The sequence below is a fragment of the Girardinichthys multiradiatus genome, chromosome 13 (genome assembly GCF_021462225.1).
Source record: "Girardinichthys multiradiatus isolate DD_20200921_A chromosome 13, DD_fGirMul_XY1, whole genome shotgun sequence".
In the NCBI taxonomy this organism is placed as follows: domain Eukaryota; kingdom Metazoa; phylum Chordata; class Actinopteri; order Cyprinodontiformes; family Goodeidae; genus Girardinichthys; species Girardinichthys multiradiatus.
Window position 1 is genome coordinate 38,904,742 of NC_061806.1, and position 19,247 is coordinate 38,923,988.

The window sequence follows — 19,247 nt, forward strand, 5'->3', positions numbered from 1 at the left end:
TTTAGATTTTTTCTACAATGCATCCTTTTTTTCCACTTTGCAATTATGTACAACTGGTTAACATAAAACCTCTTTAAAATACATTTAAGATTTGTGGCTGTAATGTGACAAAATGTTGAAAGGGTTTGCATAGTCATGCAAGGCACTATACTTGCCTAGCATGGAGAAACTGAGAGTATCAAACAGTTTTAATATTGGATTTATCCTCAATTACTGAGTAATATGGAGACGATGTGAAACTAATTCCTTTCTTTTCCCGTTTATCATTTTTTTCCCCTCCATTGGACATGTGCTTCGCTATTCAGTTAGAAGGGGAATATCTTCCCCTTTTCTTCATTGTACTTTGGTCAGCAGACCTTAGAGAAAACTGAAGAACTAGAAGCTCCAAATGACAAATTCATACACACAGCTTGCACACACACAAGTGCCTAAAACACATATTGTCTGAGTGCAAAAACTCATTCCACATAATGGTAAATCTCACTTACGAACAGGTCATCAATCACAGCCAGACTCTCAAATTCACTTCACACTGCCTCTGATAGCCAGGGTAAGTGCAGTGCCAGCCATGCACAGCAGCGCTGTCTTTTCCTCGTGACTTATCCATCCCCCTCTTCTTTTTCTTCTCACTCACAGCTGTCATTGTGTCAAGTGTGCATTTGCCAGCGTGCACTGGTCCTTACATAGGTGAATTATCGAATTCCTCTCCGTTTCACCCTAGCCAATCCTTTCTGGCACAGGCTTTGAATAGACATTTACTGAGCCCCTACTTTCTGCCTTCATCGGATATGGGTGAATCAGTGCACTGTGTGATACCCATCTCCCCACTTGACATTAAAAACGCTCTGCAGATTCGGGGGGGGGGGGGGGGGGGGTGACATAACGTTGGCCTCATGAATTTACCTGCTGAGGCTGAATTTGAGACAGGGCAACATTCGTCCTTGAGAGAGCTCTGTCCTATCTCTCTTGTCTCTTAGTTTTTTTAAGGCCTATTTCTTATTTTCAGTTGCTCTCTACTTCTTTATAAACATCTCACTGTCATTTTTTCTTCTTTTGTTTTTTCCAATCCTCTGTATATTTCTACTCAAGCACTTTCAGAGGATGATTATGCATCTAAAAAGCATACTGAGCAACTTTATTTTTTTACTTGTAATCTTTGACAACGTTTACAGTTGCAATAAACTACAAATTCAGACAAAACTGTTTGTGTTTGCTATTTTTCTTTGTGCAGAGTGAATAAATTTTTTGGGGAACTCTTGATAAATGATCCCAGTCTGATTGCAGAGAAGAACAGATCTCCCATGAAGACATGACAAATGTAATAACATGCTTCATTAAGCACCATCCTTCTTTCATATGCACATATGTACACATTTAAACACATCACAAATCAATCAAAACACTATCCTCCACCATAGTTTATGGAAAGGTCTTATAAAAAGAAAATTAATTCATAAATCATTTTATGCAAAGCATAAATGCGTTGTATAGTCAGAAACGGGGGAATAAAAAGGTGGATCATTTGCATTAAAGAATTTCAGTCATGTCTAAATTGTCTTCAAATCGTTATGTTTAAGCCCTGTCCACACTAACATGGATTTCTTTTGCAAAATGGAGATTTATTGTGTTCCAGTTGCACTTCTTGTCTAGTTTGTTTGGTGAGAAAAACAGAAAGTAGGTAAAGAAAACACATTTGTGGTACATATGTGTATAAACTGGATATCTATATGATTATAAAAAAGGCAATTTATTGAAATAATTCAGGAAGTGGAAAGTCGGTCGTGGCAGATGGCCGCTCACACTGAGCCTGGTTCTGGTTCTGCTGGAGGTTTCTTCCTGTTAAAAGGGAGTTTTTCCTCTCCACTGTCGCTACATGCATGCTCAGTATGAGGGATTGCTGCAAAGTCAACGCCAGTGACTGTCCACTGTCTCTACATGCTCATCCAGGAGGAGTGAATGCTGCAAGTCACTGACTGGATGCAATCTGCTGGGTTTCCTTAGATAGAAAAACTTTTTATCCAATTTGAATAAATAACTGAATCTGACTGCACTGTTCAATGGTTAGGATTAATTGGAATGTATGTACCTGACTTTGTGAAGTGCCTTGAGACAACGTGTTGTGAATTGGCGCTATATAAATAAACGGAACTGAACTAAACTGAAAGGTTCCTCTAGCAATTGTTGTATTGTAATTTTATTGGGGAAGGTTTATAAATACACTACAGTTATGGCTAAAGGTTTTGAGACTGATAGAAATTTTGTTTACTGATTCAGTTTTATGGCAGCAATTTACACTGATTTGCAATGAAGAGTGATCAGATGAAATGCAGTTAGTTGCAAAGGTAATAAAAGTAAATGAAAATGTAATTTATCACGAAAACCATTTGCACTGTGTTCTAACTGTGCCAGTAAATTAGCTATCATCATTGCAATGAGTCTTGGTGGAATTTGTTAATGAATGCAAAGCAGCTGATACCACTTGTTTATTCTGACTGAATAAAAAGAACAGAAGACTTGCTTTAAAATGAAGTCTTTTTTTCTCTGCACCCACATCAATGATTTGTTTCATTGTCAGTAACTTCAAGCAGAGAGGTTGAGTTGTAGCTCAAGGTGTTCAAGAAAGGCTAGCTAGTGCCAGGACCGTCTGCTAAAGTGGATTCAGTGAAGGATTCTCGTTGCCATTTGTGCAAAGCGTCCTCAGAAATAGCAGCAGGGCGTTTTTGTATGCACAGGGAGACAGTGATTTTAGAAGGGCAACAATTAAGTCCCTCTTCTCCATGAAAAGGTTTAAGGACAGATTTACTGCAGGAAGCACCAGGATTGGATTTGATGCAGAATGTCAGTCTTTTGTTGATAATTTTCTTAGATAGACTGAAATTCTACAGGGCATACCAGGATTAGAATTCAGAAGACCTGATCAAAGTTATTTTCTCTAATGAAGCCCACTCAGAATATAAAGCCTATCTGGAAAAAAAGGATTGTTCGAAAAAGAAATGGAGAAGGTATATACACTGCTCAAAAAAATAAAGGGAACACTTAAACAACACAATATAACTCCAAGTAAATCAAACTTCTGTGAAATCAAACTGTCCACTTAGGAAGCAACACTGATTGACAATCAATTTCACATCCTGTTGTTCAAATGAAAAAGACAACAGGAGGAAATCTTTGTCGATTAGCAAGACACTCAATAAAGGAGTGGTTCTGCAGGTGGGGACCACAGACCACTTCTCAGTACCGATGCTTTCTGGCTGATGTTTTGGTCACTTTTGAATGTTGGTGGTGCTTTCACACTCGTGGTAGCATGAGACGGACTCTACAACCCACACAAGTGGCTCAGGTAGTGCAGCTCATCCAGGATGGCACATCAATGGAAGCTGTGGCAAGAAGGTTTGCTGTGTCTGTCAGCGTAGTGTCCAGAGCCTGGAGGTGCTACCAGGAGACAGGCCAGTACACCAGGAGACGTGGAGGAGGCCGTAGGAGGGCAACAACCCAGCAGCAGGACCACTACCTCCACCTTTGTGCAAGGAGGAACAGGAGGAGCACTGCCAGAGCCCTGCAAAATGACCTCCAGCAGGCCACAAATGTGCATGTGTCTGCACAAACGGTTAGAAACCAACTCCATGAGGATGGTATGAGGGCCCGACGTCCACAAATGGGGGTTGTGCTCACAGCCCAACACCGTGCAGGACGCTTGGCATTTGCCAGAGAACACCAGGATTGGCAAATTTGCCACTGGCACCCTGTGGTCTTCACAGATGAAAGCAGGTTCACACTGAGCACATGTGACAAACGTGACAGAGTCTGGAGACACCGTGGAGAGCGATCTGCTGCCTGCAACATCCTTCAGCATGACCGGTTTGACAGTGGGTCAGTAATGGTGTGGGGTCGCATTTCTTTGGAGGGCCGCACAGCCCTCCATGTGCTCACCAGAGGTAGCCTGACTGCCATTAGGTACCGAGATGAGATCCTCAGACCCCTTGTGAGACCATATGCTGGTGCGGTTGGTCCTGGGTTCCTCCTAATGCAGGACAATGCTAGACCTCATGTGGCTGGAGTGTGTCAGCAGTTCCTGCAAGATGAAGACATTGAAGCTATGGTCTGGCCCGCCCGTTCCCCAGACCTGAATCCAATTGAGCACATCTGGGATATCATGTCTCGCTCCATCCACCAACATCACTTTGCACCACAGACTGTCCAGGAGTTGGCGGATGCCTTACTCCAGGTCTGGGAGGAGATCCCTCAGGAGACGATCCACCGTCTCATCAGGAGCATGCCCAGGTGTTGTAGGGAGGTCATACAGACACGTGGAGGCCACACACAATACTGAGCCTCATTTTGACTTGTTTTAAGGACATTACATCAAAGTTGGATCAGCCTCTAGTGTGTTTTTCCACTTTAATTTTGTGTGTGACTCCAAATCCAGGCCTCCATTGGTTAATTAATTTGATTTCCATTGATGATTTTTGTGTGATTTTGTTGTCAGAACATTCAACTTTGTACAGAACAAAGTATTCAATGAGAATATTTCATTCATTCAGATCTAGGATGTGTTATTTGAGTGTTCCCTTTATTTTTTTGAGCAGTGTATATAAAGCCTGTGTCATGCTGACCTTAGAGCATCTTTAAACCAATTTTGGCAATGATCTTAGGCGATTTTTGCCAATAATCACTGCCATGAATAAAGAATGCAATGGGAAAATCACCAGAGAGTAACTTTGCTTAACAATCTTGGAGTTATTTAGTGAAAAATAATTATTTGTCTAGCAGGATGGAGCAACAGGCCACAAGACAAATGTGAGTTAGTTATTCAGGGATCAAACCAGGAAAATTCAAATCTGTGGCCTGAAAAGTTCTTAGATTTATAAAACCTATGGCTTTTCATAAACTTCACAATATTTTCAGAAACAAAGCCTTTGAATCTTTTTTTTTTATTATTTTAGTATACCACAGAAACATCTGACAAAAATCTGCCAACATCAGGGCAGCAAAGTTTGTTAAAAGCTAAATGTATACCAGTTTCAAAACGTTTGGCAACAAATGTTTGAGTAAATTTCATTGTCACATTCCCAAAAATCAGAATTCCCTCTCCTGTATAGGCTTCAGGTTATAAAGTGTTACATGTTCTGGCATCATAACTGCTCTGTTAAACTATACCATATACTCACCTACCACATTATTAAGCAGAGTTTGCTTGTACCTGGTTGGACCCCAATTTGCTCGCATAGATTTAGCAAAGTGTGAGAATCAATACACAGAGATTGTGGTCTCATAGATTGAGATCTGGTGACTGTGGAGGCTATTGGAGTACAGTGAACTTGTCATGTTGATAAAAACCAGTGGGAGATCATTTGAGCTTTGTGGCATGGTACAAGGGAGGGTAATGTCATCAACAAAAGTCAGGTAGCTGCCGTGTTTAAACGATCCTCAGTTGGTACAAAGGGGCCCAACGTTTGCCAAGGAAAGATTCATCACACCATTACAACATCACTACTAGCATGAACCATTGGCAAGGTAGGATGGACCAATTCTTTTATGTTGTTTAGGACAACTTATAGCCCTACTTTTTGAATGTTGCAGCTGAATTCAAGAAATTTTTCATATCTATTATTGACCAATTATGGGGAATCTGTAAAAATTGCAGCATAAGTTTCCTGTTGTTATCTGACACTGGTAACTGGTGAGATCGCCTACTACTGTAGCCCATCTGCTTTAAGGTTTGTCATTTTATGTGTTCAGAGATTGTAATCTGAATATTTTGACTGGAGCTAGTGGTTATTTTAGCTAATGTTGTCTGTTTTCATCAAGTGCCGCTCACTTTTACTGTCCACGTCCTGTGCAACTTAGAGATGGTTGTATGTGAAAATCCAAGTAGATCAGCAATTTCTGAAATACCCAGACCAGCACATCTGGCATCAACAATAATGCCACATTCAAAGCGACTTCAATCCCCTTTCTTCCACACTCTGATACTAATAGCAGGGTAACCCCGGAAATCTGTTTGCCCCAAGGAAGGATTCATGCTCCAGATTAGAGTGAATGACTCAGGCAGTTGGCTCTGTTTGTGGGGATTACCCCAACAGAAAGGTATCTTAAGGCTTTTAGTAAAATGGAAGGAAGTTGAGGGATGCTGCTATAAGCTTGACTGCAACAGAACAATATAAATAAGGGTGCAAGTACACACATTCATAAGGTGGAACAGTACAGTTATTAGATCTGGGCTCACATTACAACATTTCATTTATAAAACTGAAGTATTTTATTTTTTGCTTGTTTTTTGGATTGATTTCCTTACCTGTCAACCTTCAGGTGGGCCAGCCTGCATACTTAGGGATCTGTACAATTCTTCAGTCTTTAAAATATCCACTCAATCATCAGCAGATGTTCCTTCCACACCAAGAGGGATCGACTGAATAGGCTTTCTTTGTGTATGTGTGTGTGAGATTGAGAAACAGCTCTGTCATGCTACGTTTTTAGCAGAATTATTTATACCCTGCAGTGTTCACATAAAGCACATAAAGCACACTGCCTTGCATACACTAGCAGCAGTATCCCGACAGCAGAACCACACAGAGAAACCAACTGTCAGTCGCTGTGTGGAATGTGTTGAGTCGGGTTCCCTTCATGTGAGCCGTTCACAAGAGATGCTTTATTTTAGCAAAACACTAGGGAAGACAACCACGGTCATTTTTTGATGTTCTTGAGGCTTTTAATGTGACTTCTTTCTGCTTTTTCTGCCTTCCCAACTTTCATGTTCCCACTACTCTGAAGCGCATTCAGTTCTGAAAGTTCTTACTTCTCCGGCTTCCTTCTTACCAGGCCAGCAGCGATGCTCTGTTCATAGTTTAAACAGTCAGTTATCAGCTTCAGACTTACAAGATTCGATTATATGTGGCCTCAAGGTGTTTTCCGTCAGTGTGAGCATTACCTCAGAGTGTATAAGGCAATATTGCATTAACAGCATTCTCAAGCAACATTCTAGACAGGTAATAGTGATGAATATTTAAGGTTGTAGGTGCCGTGCTTTGACCTTTCTGCCCTGATTGGGGTGGGAGTGAATCAGTTCACTGTTTAATATCTGTAATCCCTTCTTTAGATTAATATGACTCCTTAAATCCAGAGTAGTAGCAGCCCCATGAGTTTGCTTATTGAGGCAGAATTATGGAGAAGACATTACTAAACTGGCTTGATATTGGAATACTATTATAAAATGATACAATAAGAATTACTGAGATACAAACCAGGATTTAAAAGAAAACTTCTGCAAAGACAAATGTAAAACTCCCCTCATTTTTTAGCATTGCATGGTTTTCTTTTGTCACCACAGTTCCAAACGTCTAGAAAAACATGTAATTTGATTTAAGGTCTGGATGGGTATGAAAAGATAGGATAGAAAAATGTTAAAATGTCGAGGTTTTACACCCTAACCCATGGTCTCAGTGTTGTATCCTTCCAGGAAACCTTCTGTATGTCTGTCCATCTATCTGTCCATAAACGCATTAATCCAAATTGTCAGACCGTCCATCCATTCATCAATACATGCATACATTCATATTTAAAACAATTTCAATATTGTTCAAACGTGACATTTTCCAGTAATTCAATTCACTCAGTGAATCCTATTATATAATTTATTTATACTGTCTGATATTTTCGAGCCTTCATTTCAGTTAATTATGATTATCAGTTATAATTCACAGCTGATGAAAACATGACATTAAAGATTGGAATATTACATCAGACCAATGAAAAATTGTTTTGAATGCGTAAATATTGGCTTAATGAAAATTATGTTTAACACCTGCTAAAAGGTTCTTATTTTTAATTAGTACTTTTAATCTGACAAACAAGCCTCATTGAAATTCATATAAACGCATAATAAATTGAATATGACTGTATATCCATACAAACACATAATACATACATACATACATACACAGTCGACACAGTCGAATGCTTTCTCCAGGTCCTCAAAACACATGTACACCGATTGGGCAAACTCTCATGAACCCTCGAGCACCCTGTAGAGGGTTTAGAGCCGGTCCAGTGTTCCACAGCCAGGACGAAAACCACACTGCTCCTCCTGAAGCTGAGGTTGGACTATCGGCCGGACTCTCCTCTCCAATACCCTGGCGTAGGCCTTACCAGGGAGGCTGAGGAGTGTGATCCCCCTGTAGTTGGAACACACTCTCCGGTCACCCTTCTTATGAAGGGGGATCACCACCACAGTGCCAGTCCAGAGGCACTGTTCCCGACCGCCATGCAATGTTGAAGAGGCGTGTCAACCATGACAGCCCTACAACATCCATAGACCTGAGGTACTCAGGGCGGATCTCATCCACCCCCGAAGCCCTGCCACCGCGAAGATTTTTAACCACCTCGGTGACTTCAGCCTGGGTGATGAAAGAGTCACTATGCGCTTGGGCCTGCCAAGTCTGTCCGGCTATCTCCTCCTCCAGCGGATCCAACTCACCGCCAGGTGGTGATCAGTGGACAGCTCAGCCCCTCTCGTCACCAGAGTGTCCAAAACATGCGGCCGAAGGTCTGATGATACAACAACAAAGTCGATCATTGACCTCCTGAAAAAGGGTGTCCTGGTGCGTGCGTGCGTGCGTGCGTGCGTGCGCGCGTACGTCCGTGCGCGCGTGCGTCTGTGCGCGCGTGCATGCCTACATACATACATACGTACATATAAACATACATACACATGTACGTACATACATAAATACATACATGCATTTATTCATGCAATCTTTGTTCATTTAGCCAGCCAGCAGTGCCACTTTAGGCAGAGTAGATGATTGTTTGCAATAAAATAAATTTTTATGCTTCCCAACAAATTTCTGCAAAATTCTAAATAAATTTATTGAATTGAAATAACAAATATTAACCATGAAAGCAATCAGAATCCCACTATTTTTTTTTTCCAAATCAGAATCTTTCATTGATGTGAAAAGGTCCGTTAGTTTGATTTTAGTTCCCCGAGCAGACTGTTCGTCTGAAGTCTGGGTAACACCAGTCCTCAATGTAAATCACTTTAACAGCCCATTGAGTGTGTTGGACATCCTTCAGCCCTAATGGTTCCAGCAGTAAAAACACTCACTATTTGTTTGACGTTTATGTGTGTCCCACCTGTTCTACAGTTTTTATATCTAATCAGCACATTTACAGAGCAGGTAATAAATATTAGCGGATACTGACCAGTGTTTCAATATTCAGAGTGTTTTACTCAAAATGAGGGCTTATTAATGTGATTTTTTACAGGATTACTTATTTAAACTACATTTCCTCTGGTCGTTGAGCCTTCATCAATGTATTTCACAGCCAGCAGAGTGATCTCTTATCACGTCTCGTCTCGTCTTGAACAGGATCAATACCACCACCAAATCATGTGCATACACTGAGGAGCTCTGTAAACATCACCTCATACATTTGCAACAGATCTTGGATCTGCAGCATCTATCTTCCTCTCCTCATATACACACAGGACAAATCTGAAACATATATTGTCTATTTGTGTCCATCTCTTTTTCATTTCCTTCCTCTCAAGCTTGTCAATGGAGCAACACACACACAGTCAAAACCCACACTCTCACGGTCTCACAAACACAAAAATCGAAATCACAAATCGGCTTAACTCTCCCTGACATGTCTGTGAATTAAGCTTTTCCGTTGCTCTCCCTTTCCCATTATAAAGCCATTGTCAATAGCTAAATCAGTAACAGGTTGCCCACAGGTCCTGCTGCTTCCTTTTTACCATTTCCTTTCTATTTCCTTCCCTCCCAGTTGTCTCCTTCTTCACTTTTTACCAGTGTCCCCCTGCTTCTCTGTCTTGCATCCCTCCACTTGCCCGTCTTTCCACTGATTGTCTTCAGCATGACCTCCATCAGGTCTTTTCTGAATAACTTTCCCTTGTCCTTATGCAGTTTTACTATTTATTCTCTTATTCCACCCTTTCTTTTCCTTTTTATCAAAACCAGCAGAGGAATGACAGCAGATCTTTCCCATATGATACTATTTTATTCTTGTATTTTACTACGCTCTATAGAAAATCTAAATTTGAATTTGAATTATCTTTTTTTATTTTCTGATGTTAACACAATACACATGGTTGGTTTCTGCAAGCTGGCAGATTAATATGAAGCAATAAATACCAAGAACAGGTAAAGTATTTAAATATATCCTGACACGTAACTAATGCCACACCAAGCATGGAGCTGGTGATGTAAAGGCTCAGCCAGTTTTTCTATAAAATCACTTCAGTGGTCTTAATACATCATTTCATTTAAATTGCTTTACTTTTCTTTGTTGCAATGACTTTAAATGTTGTTCTACAGGTTTTGACACCTACATAATATTGGAAACTGAGTCACCTACTGTAGCCTTTGTTTACAGTTGCCATTTCTAAAAGCATTATTAAAAAACAGTCACTCATGGGAACTTCCTCCAGACCAATAAAGACAGGTCCAGAGATATACTAGGCACGCATTTTTGTTCATCTCTCATTTCTTTATACTTTCAAAGAATCAGACTTTCTTATAATCTTTTTTAAGGGGTCTTGTTCAGCAGTTCTTCAGGCATTTCTGTTTGTTTTCTCTGTTTACCGTGCTTGAGACTGGGCTCATTTGCTAATATTTTATAACATTTTTATGTAAGATTAATGGAATTTTTATTATAATCGAAAGGAAACCCAAGTGCTTAAATACAAGTCAACTAGATGTCTTCTCTTGGTCCTTCAAGACGTTTCACAATTCATCTAAAATAATTTGTCAAAATAAACTAAAGTTGTGTCCTTGAAAAGAAACAAGAAGAATGGTAGGGATTTACTACTGTGTCTACTAAGTCTGAAGCCTTTGGATGTGAATTGAAACATCCTTAAGAATCAAGAGAAGAAGTAAAGTTGTGCTCTATTTATCTACTTATGACTGTCATGTTCTGGATGACTGAGAATCTACACCAGTCACAAAGAATGAAGCATCTAAATCTAACAGCTAATTTAGCAAAAAAAAATTTTAATTGCATCTTTGATAACAAAAGCCTGACGCAAAGACAATATTTCTCAGCATTTCTTTCGTTGAAGCTATTCAAAGAATTAAAGTTTAGTACAGTTTGACAAACATAAAAAATATATCGGCACCAACAAAGTTTCTGCTGTAAACATGGAATACAATAAATAACCAACCATGTTATAAAAGGTCAAACATTTAAAGCAGTTACATGAAAAAAATTGTTCTCGATTGAATAAAATAAGATGTGATGGCCTAAATAATGTTTTTGATTTGAGTCAAACATGTATTAACACTGTTCATAAGTTCCCAAGTTCTGGTGTTTTTAAAAAGTTTGGTACACTAGCAATTATTGCTGGTTTACTTTAAGGTTTGCATATTGTGGCTTCTGCTACAAAATGCACCACAAATGTCAGCTGTAACAGGCTCCAGACTCTTCTAGTCCTCTGCAGGATAAAGAGGCTGTGGATAATGGATGAATGGCGTTTTTCCCCCTCCGCTGTAGCATTTCAACAGCTACTAGTATTTGCTGGGTCATACTACATAGAAAACAAAAGTCTTGTTGCCTACAATGGAAAATGTGCAGTTGAACCTGCATTGTGAGGTAATTATTTGTGGAATACTTAATGCAATTTGTTGTATTTAAAAGAATAAAAATGTGTCCTTGAAAATGTGTTTTAGTTTCTTTGTGATTACTGACCAAATGTGATTGATTGATTACAATGGTCATATCAATAGGTATTCAGGATAAAGCCTTCATCTTGTTGTTTGCTTCTTTTTGGTATGGCAAGACTGGTAGATTTTAAAATATTTCTGAACTGAATTTGCCGATTTCTTCACTTCGATGTTGTGGTGCTTGTGGCCTTCATTCGCAGTGTTTCAAACAGGAAAGGGGGGGAAAGAAAGGAGGAGACAGACATACAGCAAATGTTCTAAGGTTGATGGTCAAAGTCCAAGCAGCTGCATCAGGGACAAATATCCAACTATTTAAAAGTAACCATTGGTAACCACTGGTTGACCATAATGCAAAGAACCATGTTTGGAGAAAACCAAAAACAGCATATCAGTATAAACACTGCATACCAACTGTTAAGCATGGTGGCGGAGGGCTGATGATTTGGGATTGTTTTGCAGCCAAAGGATCTGAACTTCTCCGTTTACAAAAGTATTCTGTGGTCAAATGTGATGCCATGTTTTAAGCAGCTGGAGCTTAGCTTAAACTGGGTCATCAACAGATACCAAATACAGCAACAAATAATGTTGAATGTAAACAATGCTGTGAAAATGCTGTCTCTTAAAATATAGAATGTAAAAACTGCATGTAACTGAATGCATGTAAAAACATTTTACTATTTTTAATCTTGAGTTTAAAACATGGAAAATCATATAAGATAATGAAGTTTTACTGATACATGATTTGTCTCTTTCACAGCTAATAACTGGTAACTTATTGTAATTGAAGAGAGAGAGAAAAAATCACCCTCCGCTGATCTCAGTTTTCCACCCAGTGCTTTAATATTTTGCAGTTGTAACTCCAAGGGGTATTACAGAAGGTTTGCATGCTGACTTGGAGAGGGAGGGAGACTGAGGAAGAGGAGGAGTAGGAAGGAAAGAGAGTCAGCTGGCTGTGTTGTGAATGCAGGGTGTAGACAAGCAGAGCGGTTCTGACAGGCTGTGTCTGCACAGTTTGTTCTCCAATAGGCCCACACAAAGTCACCAGTGGGGTGCACACATGCACACTCTCACAAACACGCACTATTGAGTCGAACGCTCACGCACTCACAGACGCTGTCAGTCAAGCTGCACACAGTGTGCTGCAGACCTATCAGCGCACACACACACACACACACACACTCACACAGAGGCACATTTATAGTACAGACACACACATAGACAAAGTGGGAAGATGGGCGAATGGAATTGTGGAAAGGACTGATTTTAAGTGTGCTCCTCCCAAAGCTTCAGTTCTGGGGAAATTGAGCTATCATGACAGGGGATGAAAGAGCAACAATGTTTTCATCACTTTTCTTCATATTTCACTGCACCATGAAAAAGAGGCTTCCAACGGTCTCATCCGCCCATTAGGGAAAACACGATGTGCATTATACCAAGAAGAGGATGCTGAAGAGTGAGCCTATGAGAGACAGTGAGAACAACCAGAGAGGGAGAGTAAACCCTCAGCGTTGGTGTGTCAACCACAGATATGGATTATTCTGAAGGAACTGAAGGTGGCAATATTGATCTCAAAATATACCTGTGTTCTGCTACTGCTTATCAATACTGCCCCTCTGTATTTATGCGTCTGTGTCTGATGTCTCCACTCAGAAACATTTTCTTTCCATATTACAGGTACCTAGCAATTATTTTAAACAACTCAAAGATGATCAAATGAATGTTGTGGATCTAGATGGGATCATTTAAAGGTGGTATAATTTTTTATACATTACTTAAGCAGGATGAACCCTTACACACATCATACACATAAAAATACCCATTATGAAACATAAAATGTCATTGAAAATGCAAAAGATAAGACTGGTATTATGAGTCCAATTCATTCATTCAAACCATCAGTGAAAACATTTAAACCCAAAGGTCTGAGCATTAACAATGTTTAATCTTTGTTTTAATTCACTCATTTACAAACAGTTGATTTTAGAGTTGATATTAAGAGAGACATAATATTTGAATGTTTTTTTTTTGTTTGGTTTTTTTTTTTTGACAAACTCTGTATTAGACCTTGACACCTCAATAAAAACTGGTCATGTGATTGAATTTGGTAACTTCTTGTACCGTTTTAGAGGATTCAGGATGCTGGAAATTAAGGTAGAATGCCAAGAAAGCTGTGTAAATTAGAATATGCACGATGTTCTTCAACAAAGCAGAACATCTAATGCAATAAAATTTGAAGACTATGTCAAGAGCAAGTCAGCACAGCAAAGAGGCTTTCATCTAAATTCCATGTCTGTAATCAAACAAAGACATAAAAATCTTTTCTTCGCTCTAAAAGAAAGATTAAAAGACTTGGATTTTGAGTTGGAGAACAACAGAGGTGTTGCTCTTTCAGCAGTCAAAACTAATTATGAATTGCTCAAGGTCCACTGGACTGCATTAAAACATTGTTGAAACTGATAGAGTAATTGATGAAGTGTGTATTCAACAGAATACATTATGGTGCTATCAGCATAAGCATGGAAATTAGCATTTTATAAACAAAATGAATAAAAGTGGGCCCAGAGCTGATCCATGGGGAACCACTAACTGCATAAAGAAAGCTAGAAAAGATGCCTTGAGATTTCACTGGCAGATTTCTGGTCATCATTTTTAAGCACTCAAAAACATTTTCTGCCGTTCAGTACTGCTAAATTTTAGTTTTAGTAAAATATGATCCATGTGTTAGAGAGGTCAGGAAAAAAAGGTATGCAGTGCTGTTTGTTGTTAGAGCCTTAATGAAATTATTACTTTTAAGACTGCCGTAGTTGTATTGTTGTCTTTCATTTGCTAAAACCACAAGAAAATATCATTACCATTCAGATACTCCTTTAGAGTTACATTTTATATCTATTTTATTAAGAACAGACACTTTCAATTTAGGGCTGTAATTGTTTAGGTTTGCAGCATGATCCCTTACTAAAGCAGATTTCAAGACGCTAGGAATTGTGTTTGTTTCCAGAGAGAGGTTAAAACATAAGGATGAGGTAGTGCAATAAAACCAGCTGCCTGATTTAAAAAATGGCTCAAAATTATCTTGACCAGCAGATTTTCTGATATGCAAAAATCTTAACAGGTCAAGTTTGATAGGAAATTAATAAATCCAAATCGTTTTCTTATCCTTATCTTTTCTTCTCCTTCTCCAGGGTGCAGTGATCACGCCAGCCATGGACCATACTATGTCCATGCAGCCTGCCAGCATGATGGGCCCTCTCACCCAGCAGATGAACCATCTGTCCCTGGGCACTACAGGAAGTGTGAGTACTCCTTATTGCGCCACCATGAATCACAAAATAAATGTCTTACAAAGGAACTTCTGAGCTCACAGGAAAACCCTGATACACTCTGATAAACAAGGTCATCTTCAGTCATTATTGTGTGATCACAGTAGTAAGATTTATGAGGGACAAGGTTTCTTTAGCGGACTTTGCTGCTCGGTTTTTCTTTGTACACTCTCATAGTTGGAGTCATGACTTTAAGTTAAAAAAGAGAAACTGCACCAACTTTGCCCTCTGCTGCATAAACAGGCTCAATGACAGTGTTATTTTGTTCAATCAAATCTTTCGGTTTCATTCAGTATTAACTTTAAGTTCAGGCGTCAATTGCATTTTGTGTAGCATGGGCTTACAAAATCTGTGTTAGGCATTTCCTTCAGAAGACAGAGTTCCTCACCTTATTTGTAAGGTTGAGCTCAGCAACACTATGAAGGATGCTCAGTTCAACCACTTGTGTACAGATGTCATCTTTTTTAATGCTAAAGCAACCCCAGCTGATTCCATTCAATGTAAAGGCGCAGTAGTTTTTGTCAAATATCCAGCCAGATGATGGAGCATCTTTAACACAGAGCCCAGACACTTTAAGAAGAACACTCACTGCAGCCGGGATCTGGTTCTTTCAGTCATAATCCATATCTCATGACTAAAGGTAAAAGCGAGAACATTGGACTGTTAAATTGAGTTTTAGCTCACCTCTTCACCACGAGAGAGCAGAGCAGAACCCACATTACTGCAGATGATGTCCAAACCAGTCTATCCACCTCAGGTTTCATCACTCATCAACAATACTCTTAGAGACTCGAAATCCTCAACTTGAGGTAGGCACTGACCCCCGACAATCACCCTTTGTCCAGATAAGAAACATAGCCTCAGACTTACAGGAGCTGACCCCCTCAGCAACATGAGGGTATGGATTTGGTTCATAATTCCAAAGCCACACTTCTCCTCCAGAATTTCTATTTCCACAATTCCAAAAAGGCTGCAATTGATTTGTAAAAGGAATAAGCTGAGGTAGTTCAAGTAACTTGGGTATGCTTAGAACCTGCCAACAACTCCAACCCAACCTGTTTAGAACCCCTCTAGGGCACCAAAATGTAGTCTGGCTCCTTGGAAACCAGATACGAAGAAACAAGGTAGTGATCTGGTTCTTCTACTCACCACTTCAGTATTACTTGTATCTAAAACATTCAGTAAGATGCGACAGTAGCTAAATTAGTGATATATTTTTAAATATTGTATGAAGTCAGTCCCATATTATCTATATTCTTCTATGTGGAGACAAAATAATTTAAGATCATCAAAACCTACAAAACATGTAATTCTTAATAAGTCCTAAAATATAACTTCAGATAAACATCTGACATATTGTACCATGCCATCATTTTTTAATTAAAGATGAAGGTGGCGTTTGACTAACCAGACTCTTCCAGCTTTATTAGAAATTACTGCAGCAGTAGCTGCCAGGAGCAGCTAATCAAATGCAATTTATTATTTGGTCATCAGCAAGTGTGACCATTGGTGCAAAATGGCACTGCTGGGATTAAGTTAGGGCAACTAATTTGGAGGCATTTTATCTTGGAAAACATTTTTAATTTAGTTCAGAAACCCAAACGCAAGTTAAGAGATGGATTTAACGTTTCCTCTCAGAAAAGCCAAACAGTGTTAGACTGTCGCCACATGTTCTCAGCCATAAATCTGTCATATTATTTCGTTTTAAACCACTTGCATTCACCGTGACATATTGAGAGAGCGTATTTCCTCCCTAATCTTCGACATTAAACAGATTTCCTGTGGAGCTTACTGCTCTGCTCTTCACCTTTTTCACTTTCACCCTTTGATTTCAGTTTCTTTCTCACACTTTGCAAATTACACATTAGACGTATATCTGCATCAGTAACTGTCAATGTGCTCATTCACTTACTTTACAGTTGACGCCCTCCACCCAACCATACCCCCCACCCCCCACCTCCCCCACGCCCCAACCCCACATTTCAGGATCAAGTCGACTTAGAGGTGTCACACGGCTCTGAAACTTGACTGTCTACCCTAACCCTGCTGCCTGGGGGCAGACAAGCAGACAGCTTTGCTCCAGTGCTACATTTGATCTCTCTGTGTGAGTTTGATTGAAACAGCGCTGTATTGTACAGTTATCCATGTGTTTCCAGGTGAGCTGTCAGCGACTGTGACGCCATGTTGGCTCTGTCAGGAATGCCCCCCTCTTCCTAATCTGCCACAGCTGTGCTAACAGACAGGATTAGAGACAGGCTAATCTATGATGATGGCTTCTGGTGTCTGATTGGTTCTGTTATAGCAGAAAGTGGGTTAAGTCATTTTTTCTCCTTTTTCCATGTCTGGTTTACCCCCTTTCTGCCTGCTTAGCTTTCCCGGGGCGATGTATAGCCCAGCAGATCTCCATCGCGGCTCACACAGCATGCCACACTCGATGATCAATGGGGATTGAGACAGGTTTCCTGTAGAGTTGATCCTTAAGCCAGATATGAAAGGCCTTTCATTCAGTCTAATTGTTTAAGCCTGTTTAAGGGACTTAGAACCCAGGATGTTCAACTATGTGGTGAACTGGACTTGACAGCACATATTCTTCGAGCACATTCCTCAGATGTACATGCACATGTGGTGGTGGGGGCTTGTTTTGATGGCCCCTATAGATCTTTTGACTTTGTCCTGGCTGCAACAAAGCACCTTCAGTGAGTAATGTCTCCAGAGTCAACAACTTATCCAGACTGGCTCTGGCAGGAGAAGCCACACCTCAGAATAATCTTGGCTGTTCCCCGGCTTGCTGCGGCTGTTTTTCTTCCTTCCCCTCTCCAAAAAAAGAACCGAATGTTCTCCGTCCGCCCAGTCTGTGACACTATGATGGTGACCGTAGCTTTCCGAGAACACCGTGGTATTTAGCAGTGTGGTTCTGGAGGAAAACTGTGCTTCATAACGAGGGAGCATACATCACCAGCTTCTAACGGTCACTGCCTTGGAATTTTAGCTGTTTCTCAGGAAAAAGTTGGGTGTCTATTTGGCACAAACAATTTGATTACAGAATACTAAAGAACCTCAGGCTTTCTGTTTATGGATAGCCCACATAAACATGCCATCCATGCTGCTCATTGATTTATGACACCATGTTTGGTGCATATTGCTCTGTTACTGATTTATTTACAGTCTTTGAAGTCTCAGCACTTAGCAGGAGTCTATCTGTCATGTCAGTGTGCCCCTGTTAGCTGCTGTGCATGTGTGGAAGTGCATATGTTCCTGTTGTCATTTCGTTACTAGTGTCTGCGTGCGTTTGTAGGCCTGTCAGTGTCTACATCTGTGTGCGAACAACTTGATGTTTAACATGACAAGAGGTGACCTTCCCTCTGTGCCCTTCATCCTATTCCCGTCATGGCGCGTACAATTCGTGTCTATGTTGCCATGCTGACGGCAGTGATTGACAACCATTAACTTTTTTCTCTATGTAAAATAACCTTCTCCGACCCTGGGAATGTAACATTTCTTCTGTCATTACATTCAAGACAAGAATGGTTCCAATAACTTTAAGGAAAAGTTTTAGAAAGGAACAACTCTTTCATTGCATTTCAAACTTTTCACAGACAAGAATCATGACTAGTTTTCTGTTGTCAGTTATTGAAAAAGAGAAATAACAAAAATAGGGATTTAATGTTGATAAAATTTCATATAAAATTATTTTGTGCAAATCTGTTATAGTCATCAGTATTATCACAGTTTATTAGAATGTGGTAAAAAATTTACAAAAAGTAGCATTACAAGCTAGGGTACTTTTATAATCAGGCTAAAAGTATTTGTATCTAACTCCAAGTCCACAAATACACAAACCAAATTCCGCTCATTCAGTTAAACAAAAGCAGAGCCAAAATTAAGACACTGTATTGGTACTGGTTAGCTCTTCCTTACAACGTTTCCTGATTACCCGACCAGTTTCTGCCAAGCAGTCAGACAGATAGGTTCACATTCGGCTCAAAAGTACGTTGGTATAGAGAGGAGCTGATGGTCGACTCAGGTCATGAAGCCATAAAACAAGCTCAAAGCATCACTCTTCCACTAACATAGTGACAGCTGGTATGAGGTTTTTTTGCTGATATGCTGTGTTTGGCTTTCTCCAGACATGGTGCTGTGCATTACAATAATTTTTTGGTCTCATTTGTGCACAGGACTTTGTTTCAGAATTCTCGTGGTTCATTCAGATGCAGCTTTGCAAGCCCAAGCCATGCTGGCATGTTCT

General features: G+C 39.9%; 1 protein-coding gene across 6 annotated transcripts in view; it reads left to right on the forward strand.

The window, feature by feature from the left end:
- The window catches only part of rbms3 (RNA binding motif, single stranded interacting protein), a 453,566-nt gene that overhangs the window by 418,564 nt on the left and 15,755 nt on the right, over positions 1-19,247 (forward strand). For all 6 annotated transcript variants that reach the window (XM_047383175.1, XM_047383169.1, XM_047383170.1 and 3 more), the window contains one exon: positions 14,864-14,974. In XM_047383175.1, coding sequence (XP_047239131.1) covers positions 14,864-14,974 — 111 coding nt within the window. The remainder of the gene's footprint in view (positions 1-14,863; positions 14,975-19,247) is intronic.